Below are 12,716 nucleotides of genomic sequence, written 5' to 3' on the forward strand. Positions count from 1 at the left end.
TACCTAACCAGCATATGCTGTGTTTTTTTTTCAAAAGGGAAGGCAGCTCACTAGATTTTGTAACAGAATTCATTATTGGGCAATGGCCATGGAGTTTGGGCCAGTTCATTAATAGCTACATTCATTGCTTCTGCAAAGTAATAATCATTCTGACTGTTAGTTCTATACCAGGACTTTTAATTTCTCTTCAAAACAGTTAGTTATATCATCAGAGTTGTTTCAGAATAAAGATATCCCCTTTGAGAAGCTAGCCTAGTCTACAGAGGAGCATGGATTCAATATAATTTCCCACTGTCAGAAAAACTTTCCATCATTTCACACAAAGACAGCGTTACTTGAGCTTTGTGCCTGAGGAGGTACCATCTCTCAGCAATCTTCCCCCTCAGTACTCGGGCTAGATCCAGCTTGCCTGCTGAACCAAAAATACTTTAATGGGTCCAATTAAGATCCTCCTCAGCCACTACAGTTCACATTCTGTGCTGGATTTGATCTTTCTCACACGGCCCCCTGTAAACAGCATATTAGAGAAGGGCACAAGAGGGCTTTCATAATTAAAACAAACTGCCTTAACCAACCACCCCCAGAAAACTGCAACTTTGTCATGCAGATTGAATGTATCTCACACTAAAGGGCTGATTGCATGAATTTACTTTTCAATTCGTTTGTTAATTGAATATACAGTACCATTCAAAAGTCGCTGTGACTTTTTTTTTTTTTCTTTTGAAAGAAATTAATACTTTTATTGAGCAAGGATGCAATACATTTATAAATTTTAAATTAACATTGTTGAAAAGAAAATCTATTTTGAATGAATGCTGTACTTTTGAACTTTCTATTCATCAAAGAATCCTGAAAAACATGATCACTGTTTCCATAAAAAAATTAAGCACCATATTATAGTGATCACAATATTAAAATGATCTCTGAAGGATGATGTGACACTGAAGACTGGAGTACAGTATATTTTAAATTACATTTTAAAATGTATTAAAATAGAAAACGGTTATTTTACATTGTAATAACATTAATATCAAAAAAAATTTACCAACCCCAAACTTTTGAAACGTAGTGTATATTTAAATTTTAATTGTTATATTATTGATTATGAAATCTATGTTATGGTTTTTAATATAAATGTTATGGCTTCTTCCGGTAAACAAAAATCTAAATATCATAAAATAAGATAACTTTAAAAATTAACTGCACAAGACTGTTACCGCGGTATAGAATGTCAACCGTAACAGATTTTTTTTTAATTCTGTGTATACCGTGTATGGCTACAACAGTTCATATATTAATGTCATAACGAATAGAAATAGCCTTAAATAATATATAGTAATCGGCATCTTTTCGCCTCTTATGTGTACAGTTAATTTTTACACACAATAATCTAATTCAATGTGAATGCGCAAACGGTTGCCATGGTAATGAACAACCTGCTTGTTAAAGTGAATGTAAATAATCCTGTTAAAAATGACTAAATATTGAGAATCCAACAGTGCGTATTATATTTTTCTAACTCCAAATGATCAGACACTGTTCAGAACCAACTGATAATAAACTTCTGTGATTCGATACGTCTCTCAACTTGATGCTTAAATTAACCGACCACATTTTAATGATGCAGAAGATACGCACGCACAAGTGAGAGGTGAATATGAAATGTGTCAGTCTTCACTGGGCTGGAGTCAAATAATGACACTGTTATAAGGTGTGTATAATTTAAACTACTTAGTCAGCACTAACAGTAGCTGATGTTCAGTTTGCATACTGCTGCTCTCCTTCTAATCACTATTTAACTCTTCCCTCTCTTGATTAAAGCTCCAGGTGAAGAGTTGCCAGTTATCACAAAAAGAGCAAAACAGGCCCCTTAAAAATGCAGTATAATAAGCAGATACCAGGGAACAATTTTAAACTAAGTAACTAGTATTAATAATATCTTTCGAAATTAAATTAATTAATTATGAATAGAATATTTCAATATAAAGTATTTAGATATTATAAACTGACTGAAGTAAAACAATAACATGAGATTTAAAAAATAATTCAGAAACACCTACAAAGTTGCATTTAATATCAATCAGTTGGGGGCAGTTAATTAAAAAGTTGAGTGTGTTTTTACTAAATAAATAATTTACCAAATAAAAGAAAAATCAAACAAGGTGAAGTACTTTTCATTTCTAAAGTATTTGAGTTTATTTATTATATAAAGCCTTTTTGTCAATTTTCAGAATAACTACATACATTAATAACTGTATCGTGAAATAAAATTAGTCATACCGTGAAACAGAATTTTGGTCATATCGCCCACCCCTACCGTCATGTACCTTCAATGAAGTTTATTTTGCTTATTTTTAAATTTTTTAAGGCATAAACCTAAAAACTTAATTTTGTTAGATTTTGCTTAAAATGGTGACGCATGTTTGAGAGATATTCTCAATTTGAAAGCCCTCAACAACCTTCTCACCATGTGGGTGGCTTTATTTTTCATTTTGGATCAGAAAAGCCTCTACACACATGTTCTTTGATTGCTCCTTTTTGCTCTGTTGCCACTTTGAAATATGATGCAATCTTTGGCCAGAGAGCTTTTTACGTTGCAGACTGTTGTGTTTTGAAATATGTTACTTGTTAGTTCTCCCACTAACTGTCTTTCATACTGTTCTTCTGAGCAGATGCCAGTGATCTCGACAGTGTCAGCCATGGCAGTCTGGACAGCTCTAACGATTCGGCGGAGCGAGTTTCCATTGATACAGACTTCACTAAAATGGATTCCAGTGATGACAAATCCAGCACAGGTACCCGGGTCTGCTTTCATCTGTTTTTGTTTTTGTTTCCATCACCAGTTCTCCACTGCTCTCAGCACAACAGGACGTGCTTCTCTCTCTTTCAAACTCGTCAGAAGTCTCTAGGAGAGTCATTATTTTTCACTGTGGGAGTGAAAAGACATCTCTCCCTCATTTTTTTCTCGCTTTTACTCTTTTTTTCAAGCACACATTAGTATAACACATTTGGTGCAGTGAACAAAAGCATTACGCCCATTCACATGCCCCCTCAGATGATCCAAATGAATTTTGAATGCAAATTCCAAAACAAAAATATCAAGTTTAATGCAAAAAAATCTAGTTTAATACAGTGAATGGTTTCATTATGCAATACACTACTGTTTAAAGTTTGGGGTTTGTACTTTTTTATATATATATTTGACTCTCTTATGGTCGCCAAGGCTGCATTTATTTAATCAAAAACAGTTAAAACAGTCATTTCTATTTCAGTGTGTTTAGAAACGTATTTTGTCCTGTGATGACAGCTAAATTTTCAGCAGCCATTACTTTACATTTTCATTGTCAGATGATCTTTGAGAAATCATTATAATATGCTGTTTTGGTAATCCAGAAACATTTCCTATTGTTGTCAATGTTGAAAACAGTTATGATGATACATTTTTTTTCTGGACACTTTGCTGAATGGAAAATTCAAAAGAACAGCATTTATTTTAAAGGGGTCATATGATGCTGCTAAAAAGAACATTATTTTGTGTATTTGGTGTAATGAAATGTGTTTATGCGGTTTAAAGTTCAAAAAACACATTATTTTCCACATACTGTACATTATTGTTTCTCCTCTATGCCCCGCCTTTTTGAAACGCGTCGATTTTTACAAAACTAATCGGTCTGAAAAGCGAAAGGAAAAATTGAAATCGCATCATATGACCCCTTTAAAAACAAATCTTTGGTAACATTATAAATGTATTTACTGTCACTTTTGATCAAATTAATGCATCTTTGCTGAATAAAAGTATTAAATTATTATTTTTTAAATCTTACTGACCCCAAACATTTAAACAGTAGTATACAAAGTTTTTGCAGGATCTTTAAACTGAGATGGGTCTAGCAATCATCTCCATACCCTCATGCCACTTATAAGAGTTATCAAAGGATACATATTTTTTGTTGTTGTATTTGTCCATAGAATGAAAGTCAATATGGTTCAAAACAGCATTAGACCCCATTAATGTTCATTACACGACCAAAAAAATAAAAAATACTGTACACCTTTGTATTCCGCAGAAGAAGGAAAGTAATGAAATGAAAAGAAATGAGCGGGACTGCAGTAGGTGCCTGACACCCATGTCTGAGAATACGTTAAAAGACAGAGAAGAAAGCCCCTCTATATTTTCGAACAGCTTTTTGAAGCATTCTAAAGCTATAGGCGGTGATGCCCATGAAGGAGATCTGAGAGATGTATGGTTTGACAGAAGAGACTCTCAGATACTGAGCACTCGTAGCAGGAGTCTGGCTGAGGAGATGAGAAAGGAAAGAAGGAATGACTAATGGTGTTATTTTAGCTCACCTCTGGAGGCAGTACTATGATGTGAGCTTTATGCCCCATCAGCTTTCTCGGTGTGGCTCAGAAGCAGCCACCCTGTGAGTGTCTGTCAGTGTGTTTCTGCCCTATTATGGTATATGAGAGAGTAAATCAGTGCTCCTTTTTGATGTTATGTTATCATGCGTTATGATGTGCTATGCTAAAATTACTTTGTTTGAAACCGTTCTCCTAAGAGTCTCTATCCAGCTGCATCAATTCACCCAAAATCCCAAAAGTAATGCTGAAAGTATGCAATACAGATTTGCGAGACATGCTTATTAGCGCTGCAAAACATCTCTCTAATATTATTATTTTATAAGGATATTTTTTTGTGCACACTGTTATGTTTTGCACAGTTTTTTAGGGGTGTTTCTATGTACTGTTTCATTCCAGGTGGTCAGTCTGATCAGGGCTATGATTCCCTGTCTAAAGAGGAGGTGAGGTTAGGAGGAGGTGAGGAGCAGAACTCTCCAGACATGAAGGAGAAGAAGGACAACTCTTGCCCATGTGAGTAACACAGAATGCTTTTGTCCCTAAACATAAACAGGATATGTTCACTATGACGTACTACTATATTACTCATTCTACAGAATTTGAGTAAAATCCTAAACAAATGTTTTTATTTAATAATGGTTGTCACATGCAGAATAGTGACAGTAACATTGTAAATAAATGCTTGTTCTTTTGAACTCTATTCATCAGACATTCCTGAAAAAAAATATATCATGGTTTCCACAAAACTATTAAACAGCACAACTTTCTTTTCAACACTGGTAATACATAGAAATTATTCTTGAGCACCAAATCAACATATTAGAATGCTTTTTGAAGGATCATGTGAAACTGAAGATGTCACCTGAAAATTGAGCTTCAGCTTCATCACCGCAATAAATTACATTTCAAAATATATTGCAATACAAAAGTTATTTTAATAATTTTAATAACAATTGTAATAACTTTTTACAGTATTACTGATTTTGAGCAAATAAATGCAAACTTGGTAAGCATAAGAGATTTATTTCAAAAACAAACTTCTGAACAGTATGCTATTACATTTCTAACATTTCAAGTTATATAAATTAACAATTATGAACAAACATGAATTAGCAATGGACAATTGTATACTTATAAATCAGATTAATGAATACTTAATGAATGTTGTTCATGGTAATTTCATGATACCTTTTTCATTAACTAATGTTTTGAATAAAATCATATTGTTAAGTGTTGCCCTATATAGAATTTACTGCACAGTAAGCAGTAAGCAATACACTAGTATTTGATTACAAATATGAGTTGCACTGAACACCTCTATGCTTCCGCCTAGTGGTAAAGTGTGGCACTGCTGGTTATTAAACTGTTTTTTGATATGCTTCATTTTAACAAGTGTCTCCTTGTTTTTCGTCTCATTTCAATGTTCAGTATCCCAGACTGTACTCTCAAAGAAAGAGGATTCATCTCTTGTGGTTGGAATCCATCCATCTGCAACCAATGGGGAAACCAGTAATGTCTTTTCTGAAGCCCTTCCAAAGACAAAAAGGCCAAACTCCCTGGATATTTTCGGAGACAAGCCCGTAAGGCCAAGCACACTGGATCTAACCCCAGATAAGACAGTAGGAGAACTCAGTAATGAATCTGTTCCAACATTGATAGAAACGGAAGCAGTGGGGGGCATTGTGAGCCCACCTAAAGTTGCCGTGGAGAGGACTGCTAGCTGCACAGTTGCCATGGAGAGGGAGCATATCAGCGTGGAGAGGAGCGTGAGCTGCAGCAGTGCTCTTGGGCAAGTGGTTAAGAGGACCGGTATCGAAGCAGGTTTTGATCCTCTGTCCCTCATGGTGGCTGAGACTCAAGCCCACAGTGAGGGTGATAATGCAGACACCACAACCGCCCGCCGAGACCTGGCTGAAGAGATTCATCACTACATGAACAACCTGAGCAGCCCGTTAAGCCAGCGGTCTCTCAGTGTGGACCTGAAGGGGCGTCAGACCCCATCCCCTCATAGCTCTCCCCGCATGTCCGCAGCGCTCAGCTCCCCCAGCACCTCCCAACTCCAACCTCAGCCACGAACAAGACTCTTCTCGTCGCCCTCCCTCCCTCAGGGCCGCGTGCGCAGGGTCAGGGAGCAGCGGCCCACCTCTTTGGCCTCACCTTCCTCACCTATTCCCTCCTCTTCTTTCTCCATGGACTCCTTGCTCACCCCGACCCTGGACGTGTTCAAGAGCAGCTTTCTCTCTGCTGGGAGGGGTGTCGCTGAGAAAGCCAGCCGACTGTATTCGCGACTTTCCTCTCAGTCGTCCATTGCACAGGTATGTATGATGTTTTGGAGCTTCTTACTTTCTGATAATGAAGGCCTTGTCTTTGTCTCTTCACGTCTATTTCTCATCCTCACCAGGACTTAAACTCTGACCGGGTCAGTGTGTCCTCTCTGGGGTCAGGTGACCCTGATTGCTCCTCTCTGATTGAGAGTGATTCCTGTGTAGACCCCGATGGGCTCTCTTCCCCACAACGGGATGCCACTCAGCCTGTCACACGTCCCAAAAGGAGCCCTTACAGGAGCAGCCACTGCCTAGAAAGCCCATCTGCACCACCTCGACTTTACCGCCAGTCCTCGCTAACTGGTGCGTTTGCAGGATTCACTGTTCACTACACTCCTGAAATAACACTGTTATCTAAATGCCAGACGCTCATGCTAATTTCATCCTACATTTTCATATAGATGTATCCAGACACTGTGCATTGCATTAATTAATTGGAATCTGTTTTTTAAATACAACTGATAAAATTATTCCCTATTACCTCACAGAAATTAAATGGGTGTCTTGAGACATAGTGAAAATAAATAAAAGCATAAAATAAAATATACAATTAAACAATTTAACACAAACACATTTTTAAAAAGTACAATAATTAAATTATTTTATTACTGTATATTACTGATTTATTTTGCTTTCTAATGACTAGTTTGAAATGATGACATTTTGTTATATGGACAGTTCAAGTTTTTAATCATAATACATTGTTTATCCATGTAAGGTTTTATGAAAAACTTGTGTTGTTGTATTTTTCTAGGGAGTTCATCTTGATGACCGTTGCATTAAAATAATAATTTGCTAATTTTACTGTAATTTCAATATAAAAATGTATTATTTAATTTTGTTATTTAATTTAAACTTGTTTTTACAATTTCATGCTTGATATTTATCTCACACAATTGTCAATGTGAAATACCTGGCCTCTGTAATAAGCAAAACAAAAGTCAACAGAGTGACCCACACTTTTTTTTAGTTCTGGGTTTTCTAGACAGAGAATTGAGGACATGAGGTTGAAGTGAGCAAACTTAGTAAAGTGGCAAAAATTACATACCACATCTTTAATATTGATAAATAATGTAAATTTTAAATGGCTCCTGTTTGGGCAAAACGTTGTGGTTTCTCCTGAATAACATAGACTAAAAATAGCCAGCGTGCTAAAAAATTACCCATCAAGCTCTCCAATGAGTAATACTCATTATTTTCTGGTCCTTTGTTAAGATTACAATGTTGTACAATTAGAGAACCAAAGAAAGAGAAGGATCTATGTTTAAATACATGTAAATGAGTGATAATTCTAATTGTGAAGAATTCTATTGTAAAGATTAACTTATTTGTAGCTTTTCCGGGCCATTATGCATGATGCTTTTGGTGGGTGATTAAGCTTGTTTTTGCATATGGAGTGCTGTGTGTCGTTCATGAGGCTGGTCATTGTTTCTGCTCCAGCAGCTGCAGAAGTAGGCCAGTAGACAGGGCTGTGAGTGTGTCTGGCTCTGCAGTAATGGGGTCTGAGAGGGGCTCTTTAATCATGCTGATGGGGGTTGTGCTGGAGTGCTCCCCAATCACTCACACCCGCATACACACTCTTCTCCCAGACTTCTGTAGAGCTTCTCTCCTCATTCAGCGCCATCAGAATTAGCATTCATAATCCCTGCAGGCAATCACCTTGAAATGTGACTTGTTTTTGGAGAAGATTGCTCTCTGATGAAAAACATCATCTTTTCAAAACTCCTTTTGCTGCAGAGAGTGACTTTTGTTTTGTCTTTTGTCCTTCAGGTCCATCGTTGTCAGTAATGAAAGCTCTGCAGACCCCAGACGCGTGTTCTGATTCCAGCCTTTCTCAATCCATGCAGAACTACGCTGTTAAAGTGAGTTTTTCTTAATTTGAATGACGCATATGTTGAAGTATTACTGTAGCAGGAGTTATTGTGGCTAACTTTGTTTGACTTTCTAGGTACGTATGTCCAGTTGTTCGCGCTGTAACACCTGTGAGAGTTTGGTGTATGATGAAGAGATCATGGCTGGTTGGACAGCTGACGATTCTAACCTCAATAGCACGTGCCCCTTTTGCGGCTCTCCGTTTCTGCCTCTGCTCAATGTGGACATCAGAGACCTGGGTGACCAGGAAAGGTAATTAGGTCTGCAACCACACAATAGACATTTCTATTGAGATATTCACCATTTCAAACAGTTTTCTTGTGTATTTTATCAGATCTCCCTCTCAAGATGCACATACTTGCCAGACAGACACCACAGATGAACTACCACAAGTTTATGACGCCACTGGCAATCTATCCAGCAATGGCAAAAAAGACCCTGTAAGAATACGTTCCTCAATCTACAATTCATTACATTTCAGTGTTTCAGAATAATATTTTGTATGCATCAGATCTTTATTATGGTATTTATAATGATATGTAATGAAATGTACCATATTTTCTGGAATATAAATTGCGGATAATCTGAAACGTGCAGTGATTTACATTCCAAAGCGACTTATATAATGCAGTCAACGCAGTGCCGATCCTGGACTTCTGGGGGCCCTACGCAAAACTGTGTTGGCGGGCAGGGTGGAGTGGGGTATGAGTGGTTATGAACGAATTAATGAAACGCATTTGTCCGTGTTTCACTCCATCTCGAATCGCCCTCGCGGAAAGCGCTTGAGAAACAGTGTCTCTTCTGCGGCTCGATACGCTTTCAACTAGTTTTTTTAGTCTCGAGCAAGACCGTACGACATTCACATTTCATGATTTGACTGATTTTTACATAGAAAGGGCGACAGCGCACCACATTAAAAGAAATGATCATTCATGTTTTCATAACCGCTGGCTAAATTCAAAAACAAAACTAAAATTAAATCATCTTTGAGAGCAATGGGGCCCCCTGGTGTTTCGGGGGCCCTACGCAGCTTGCGTATTTTGCGTATAGTGAGTCAATGTCAAGCATGCAATAAATGTGCAAAGCACACACATTTGATTTAATGCCAAATGAAAGAGGTACGTGAGCCAAAGTGCATTTCCCACATGCAGGTAGTTCCAGTTTTGCTTTAAATAAATTGTTTAGGCTTGGTGTTTATAATAAATTATGTTTAAAATGAATGCCACTATCATTTATTTTAGTTTGTTTTATACTTAGATTTTTTTATTCCTGTACTTTTCAGAATGGCGTTAAATTTATTATATATTTATTGTAAAGTAAAGGGAACTAAAATACATGTTTTTTTGTGTTTATAATGTTTGTAAACATTTTGTTTTATTTAATGGTATTTTACATTATTTCTGAATAATATGTGACTTATACACAGATGCAACTTATCTGTGCTTTTTCTCTCAACACTGCAATTTTGACCCGGTGCAACATTATTTCTCAGAAAATTTGGTATTATGTAATATCTAATATGTCTGTGGCTTAAAAGTTTGTTCAGTTGATTATGCTGGTAGTTATTTTAGTGTTTCTGTGCTGCAGGAGCCAGTTACCGTGCCCTACCTGAGTCCTCTGGTGCTTTGGAAGGAACTGGAAAGCTTGCTGGTGAACGAGGGGGACCAGGCCATCTCGTCTGCAGCCATTGTGGATCACCACCCTATTGTGTTCTGGAATCTGGTGTGGTTTTTCCGTAGGCTGGACCTGCCCAGCAGCCTGCCGGGCCTCTATTTGAGCTCCAAACACCACTGCAGAGATTCTCAGGTGGGTCTCAAGAATTCTCACATGATGTACCTCTTCCCATTTGTGTTGGAATTTAAGAATAATTGTAAATGCATAGAAGCTGTTGGTGATGCCGCTGTATTTCTCATTAACAGCTTGCATAAATATTATTGATTTTTTTTCTGCAGCCTCTGCAAAGTTGTGCATCAGAGGACAGTAAAAATGTCTTGGTCCAGATCGTGTGGGACAATCCCAGACTGCATCAGGATCACATCAAGCCTTGCTACTTGCTCTGGAAATCATATTGTAAGAAGATGATACAAATATATATATAAACTCATTTACACACTGAAAAGTGTGCTTTATGATTGTAAATGTGCATGAAAGTGGTTCTGGGACAAATATTTGCAACATATTATCCTGTTTGACATGAGTTATGCCTCAAACCATGAGGCTTAAGTGTGGCATTATTTTTCTATAGAAAAAAAAAATATATTTTAGCCCTACACTGGAGAAGGAATCAGAGCTATATTTAGGTGCCCGAATATCAGAGAGTGGGCTCTTTTTACCTAGCTGTGTTATTTTGGTATTATTTATAATATTATTTATGTACTATTATAGCAGATTTATATTTTAAATTCTACTATTTTATTATATGCATTTGTAATTTTTATAAAAAAAAATTTATATTTATCTTTATTTCGGTTATTAATTTTTGTAATTGTGGTACTTCAACTTTAAACATATTTATTTCAATTAGTTGACAGGGAAACAGCTCATTCTTTTTTTAATTTAAGCTTTTTATAAGGGCTGTCGAATGATTAATCGTGATTAATCGCATCCAAAATAAAAGTTTGTGTTTACATAATATATGTGTGTATGTTTATTATGTATATACAAATAAACACACATGCATGTATATATTTAAGAAAAATGTCATATTTATATATAATATAAATTATATATATATATATATTGTTTTTTTAAATATATACATGGATCTGTGTGTATTTATATATACATAATAAATATACACAGTACACACACATATATTATGTAAACACAAACTTTTATTTTGGATGCGATTAATCGTTTAACAGCCCTACTTGTTATCTAATATTTATATTATATATATATTTCTAATATTATTTGAGCTTTATTTAAATTATTAAAAAAGATTGTAATAGTTTTACTTAACCACCCAGAACACCCTAACAACTGCATTGAAAGTTTAACAAAAACTACTAAATGTACTTAAACCCCCTCAAAACACTTCAGCAGCTGTGGCAGTAGTTTTGCATCCATCCGTGTGCCAGCCATCTACTTCATACTGGGGTCGTGTTTTTTAACAGGTGCAAATCCTGCAGCATCTGAGGAGGATTTTTTTAATTTAAGCTTTTTATAAGGGCTGTCAAATGATTAATCGTGATTATTTGAGCTTTATTTAAATTATTAAAAAAGATTGTAATAGTTTTACTTAACCACCCAGAACACCCTAACAACTGCATTGAAAGTTTAACAAAAACTACTAAATGTACTTAAACCCCCTCAAAACACTTCAGCAGCTGTGGCAGTAGTTTTGCATCCATCCGTGTGCCAGCCATCTACTTCATACTGGGGTCGTGTTTTTTAACAGGTGCAAATCCTGCAGCATCTGAGGAGGAGGAGCAGGCTGTGAGCTTAGAGCTGCTGCAGAGTGTCGTGAAGAGCATCCAGAGGAACGATATCTACCAGCCCATGAGTCAGATACTGCAGCTACTGGGCACCAGACTGGGCTTCGTCAGACAACGGTAGGAGAACAGTGTAAAGTGTTTAAATGAAACTGCTTTAATAAACATTTTGAGAAGCTAATCTTAATTACTAATTTTTCTTAATTTTGTCATATGCAGGAGCTTATATAGAGATATCATGTTCCTGTCTTTGGTGGCTTTGGGCAAGAATAGCATAAATATTGGTGAGCTGACTGTTTTGATAATGTGTTATACTACTGTTTCAAAGTTTGGGTTCAGTATGTTTTTTTTTATATATATATACTTTTTTTTAATACTCTTATTCAACAAGGACACATTGGACACATTACATTGTTACAAAAGATTTTAATTTAAAATAAATGCTGTTCTTTTGAACTTTCTATTCGCCATAGAATCCTGAAAAAAATGTAGCATTGTTTCCACAAAAATATTAAGCAGCATAACTATTTTCAACATCAATAATAATAATGAGAAATATTTCTTGATCAGCATATTAGAACAATTTCTGAAGGATCATGTGACACTGAAGACTGGAATAATGGAGTAAAATTTTGAATTAACATCACAGGAATAAATTACATTTGAAAGTATATTAATATAGAAAACAGTTAAATTGTAAAAATATTTCACAATATTACCATTTTTA

The 12,716-nt window shown here is 36.0% G+C and overlaps 1 protein-coding gene across 1 annotated transcript in view; it reads left to right on the forward strand.

Annotated features, from left to right (window-relative positions):
• The window catches only part of LOC107742890 (C-myc promoter-binding protein-like), a 29,162-nt gene that overhangs the window by 15,206 nt on the left and 1,240 nt on the right, over nt 1-12,716 (forward strand). Inside the window, exons 20-30 of the mRNA XM_016555969.1 lie at nt 2,673-2,795; nt 4,759-4,872; nt 5,788-6,674; nt 6,761-6,986; nt 8,454-8,545; nt 8,632-8,807; nt 8,890-8,995; nt 10,143-10,361; nt 10,508-10,625; nt 11,956-12,109; nt 12,209-12,273. Coding sequence (XP_016411455.1) covers nt 2,673-2,795; nt 4,759-4,872; nt 5,788-6,674; nt 6,761-6,986; nt 8,454-8,545; nt 8,632-8,807; nt 8,890-8,995; nt 10,143-10,361; nt 10,508-10,625; nt 11,956-12,109; nt 12,209-12,273 — 2,280 coding nt within the window. The remainder of the gene's footprint in view (nt 1-2,672; nt 2,796-4,758; nt 4,873-5,787; nt 6,675-6,760; nt 6,987-8,453; nt 8,546-8,631; nt 8,808-8,889; nt 8,996-10,142; nt 10,362-10,507; nt 10,626-11,955; nt 12,110-12,208; nt 12,274-12,716) is intronic.

This window comes from Sinocyclocheilus rhinocerous, unplaced genomic scaffold (assembly GCF_001515625.1).
Source record: "Sinocyclocheilus rhinocerous isolate Xijiao unplaced genomic scaffold, SAMN03320098_v1.1 scaffold1008, whole genome shotgun sequence".
In the NCBI taxonomy this organism is placed as follows: domain Eukaryota; kingdom Metazoa; phylum Chordata; class Actinopteri; order Cypriniformes; family Cyprinidae; genus Sinocyclocheilus; species Sinocyclocheilus rhinocerous.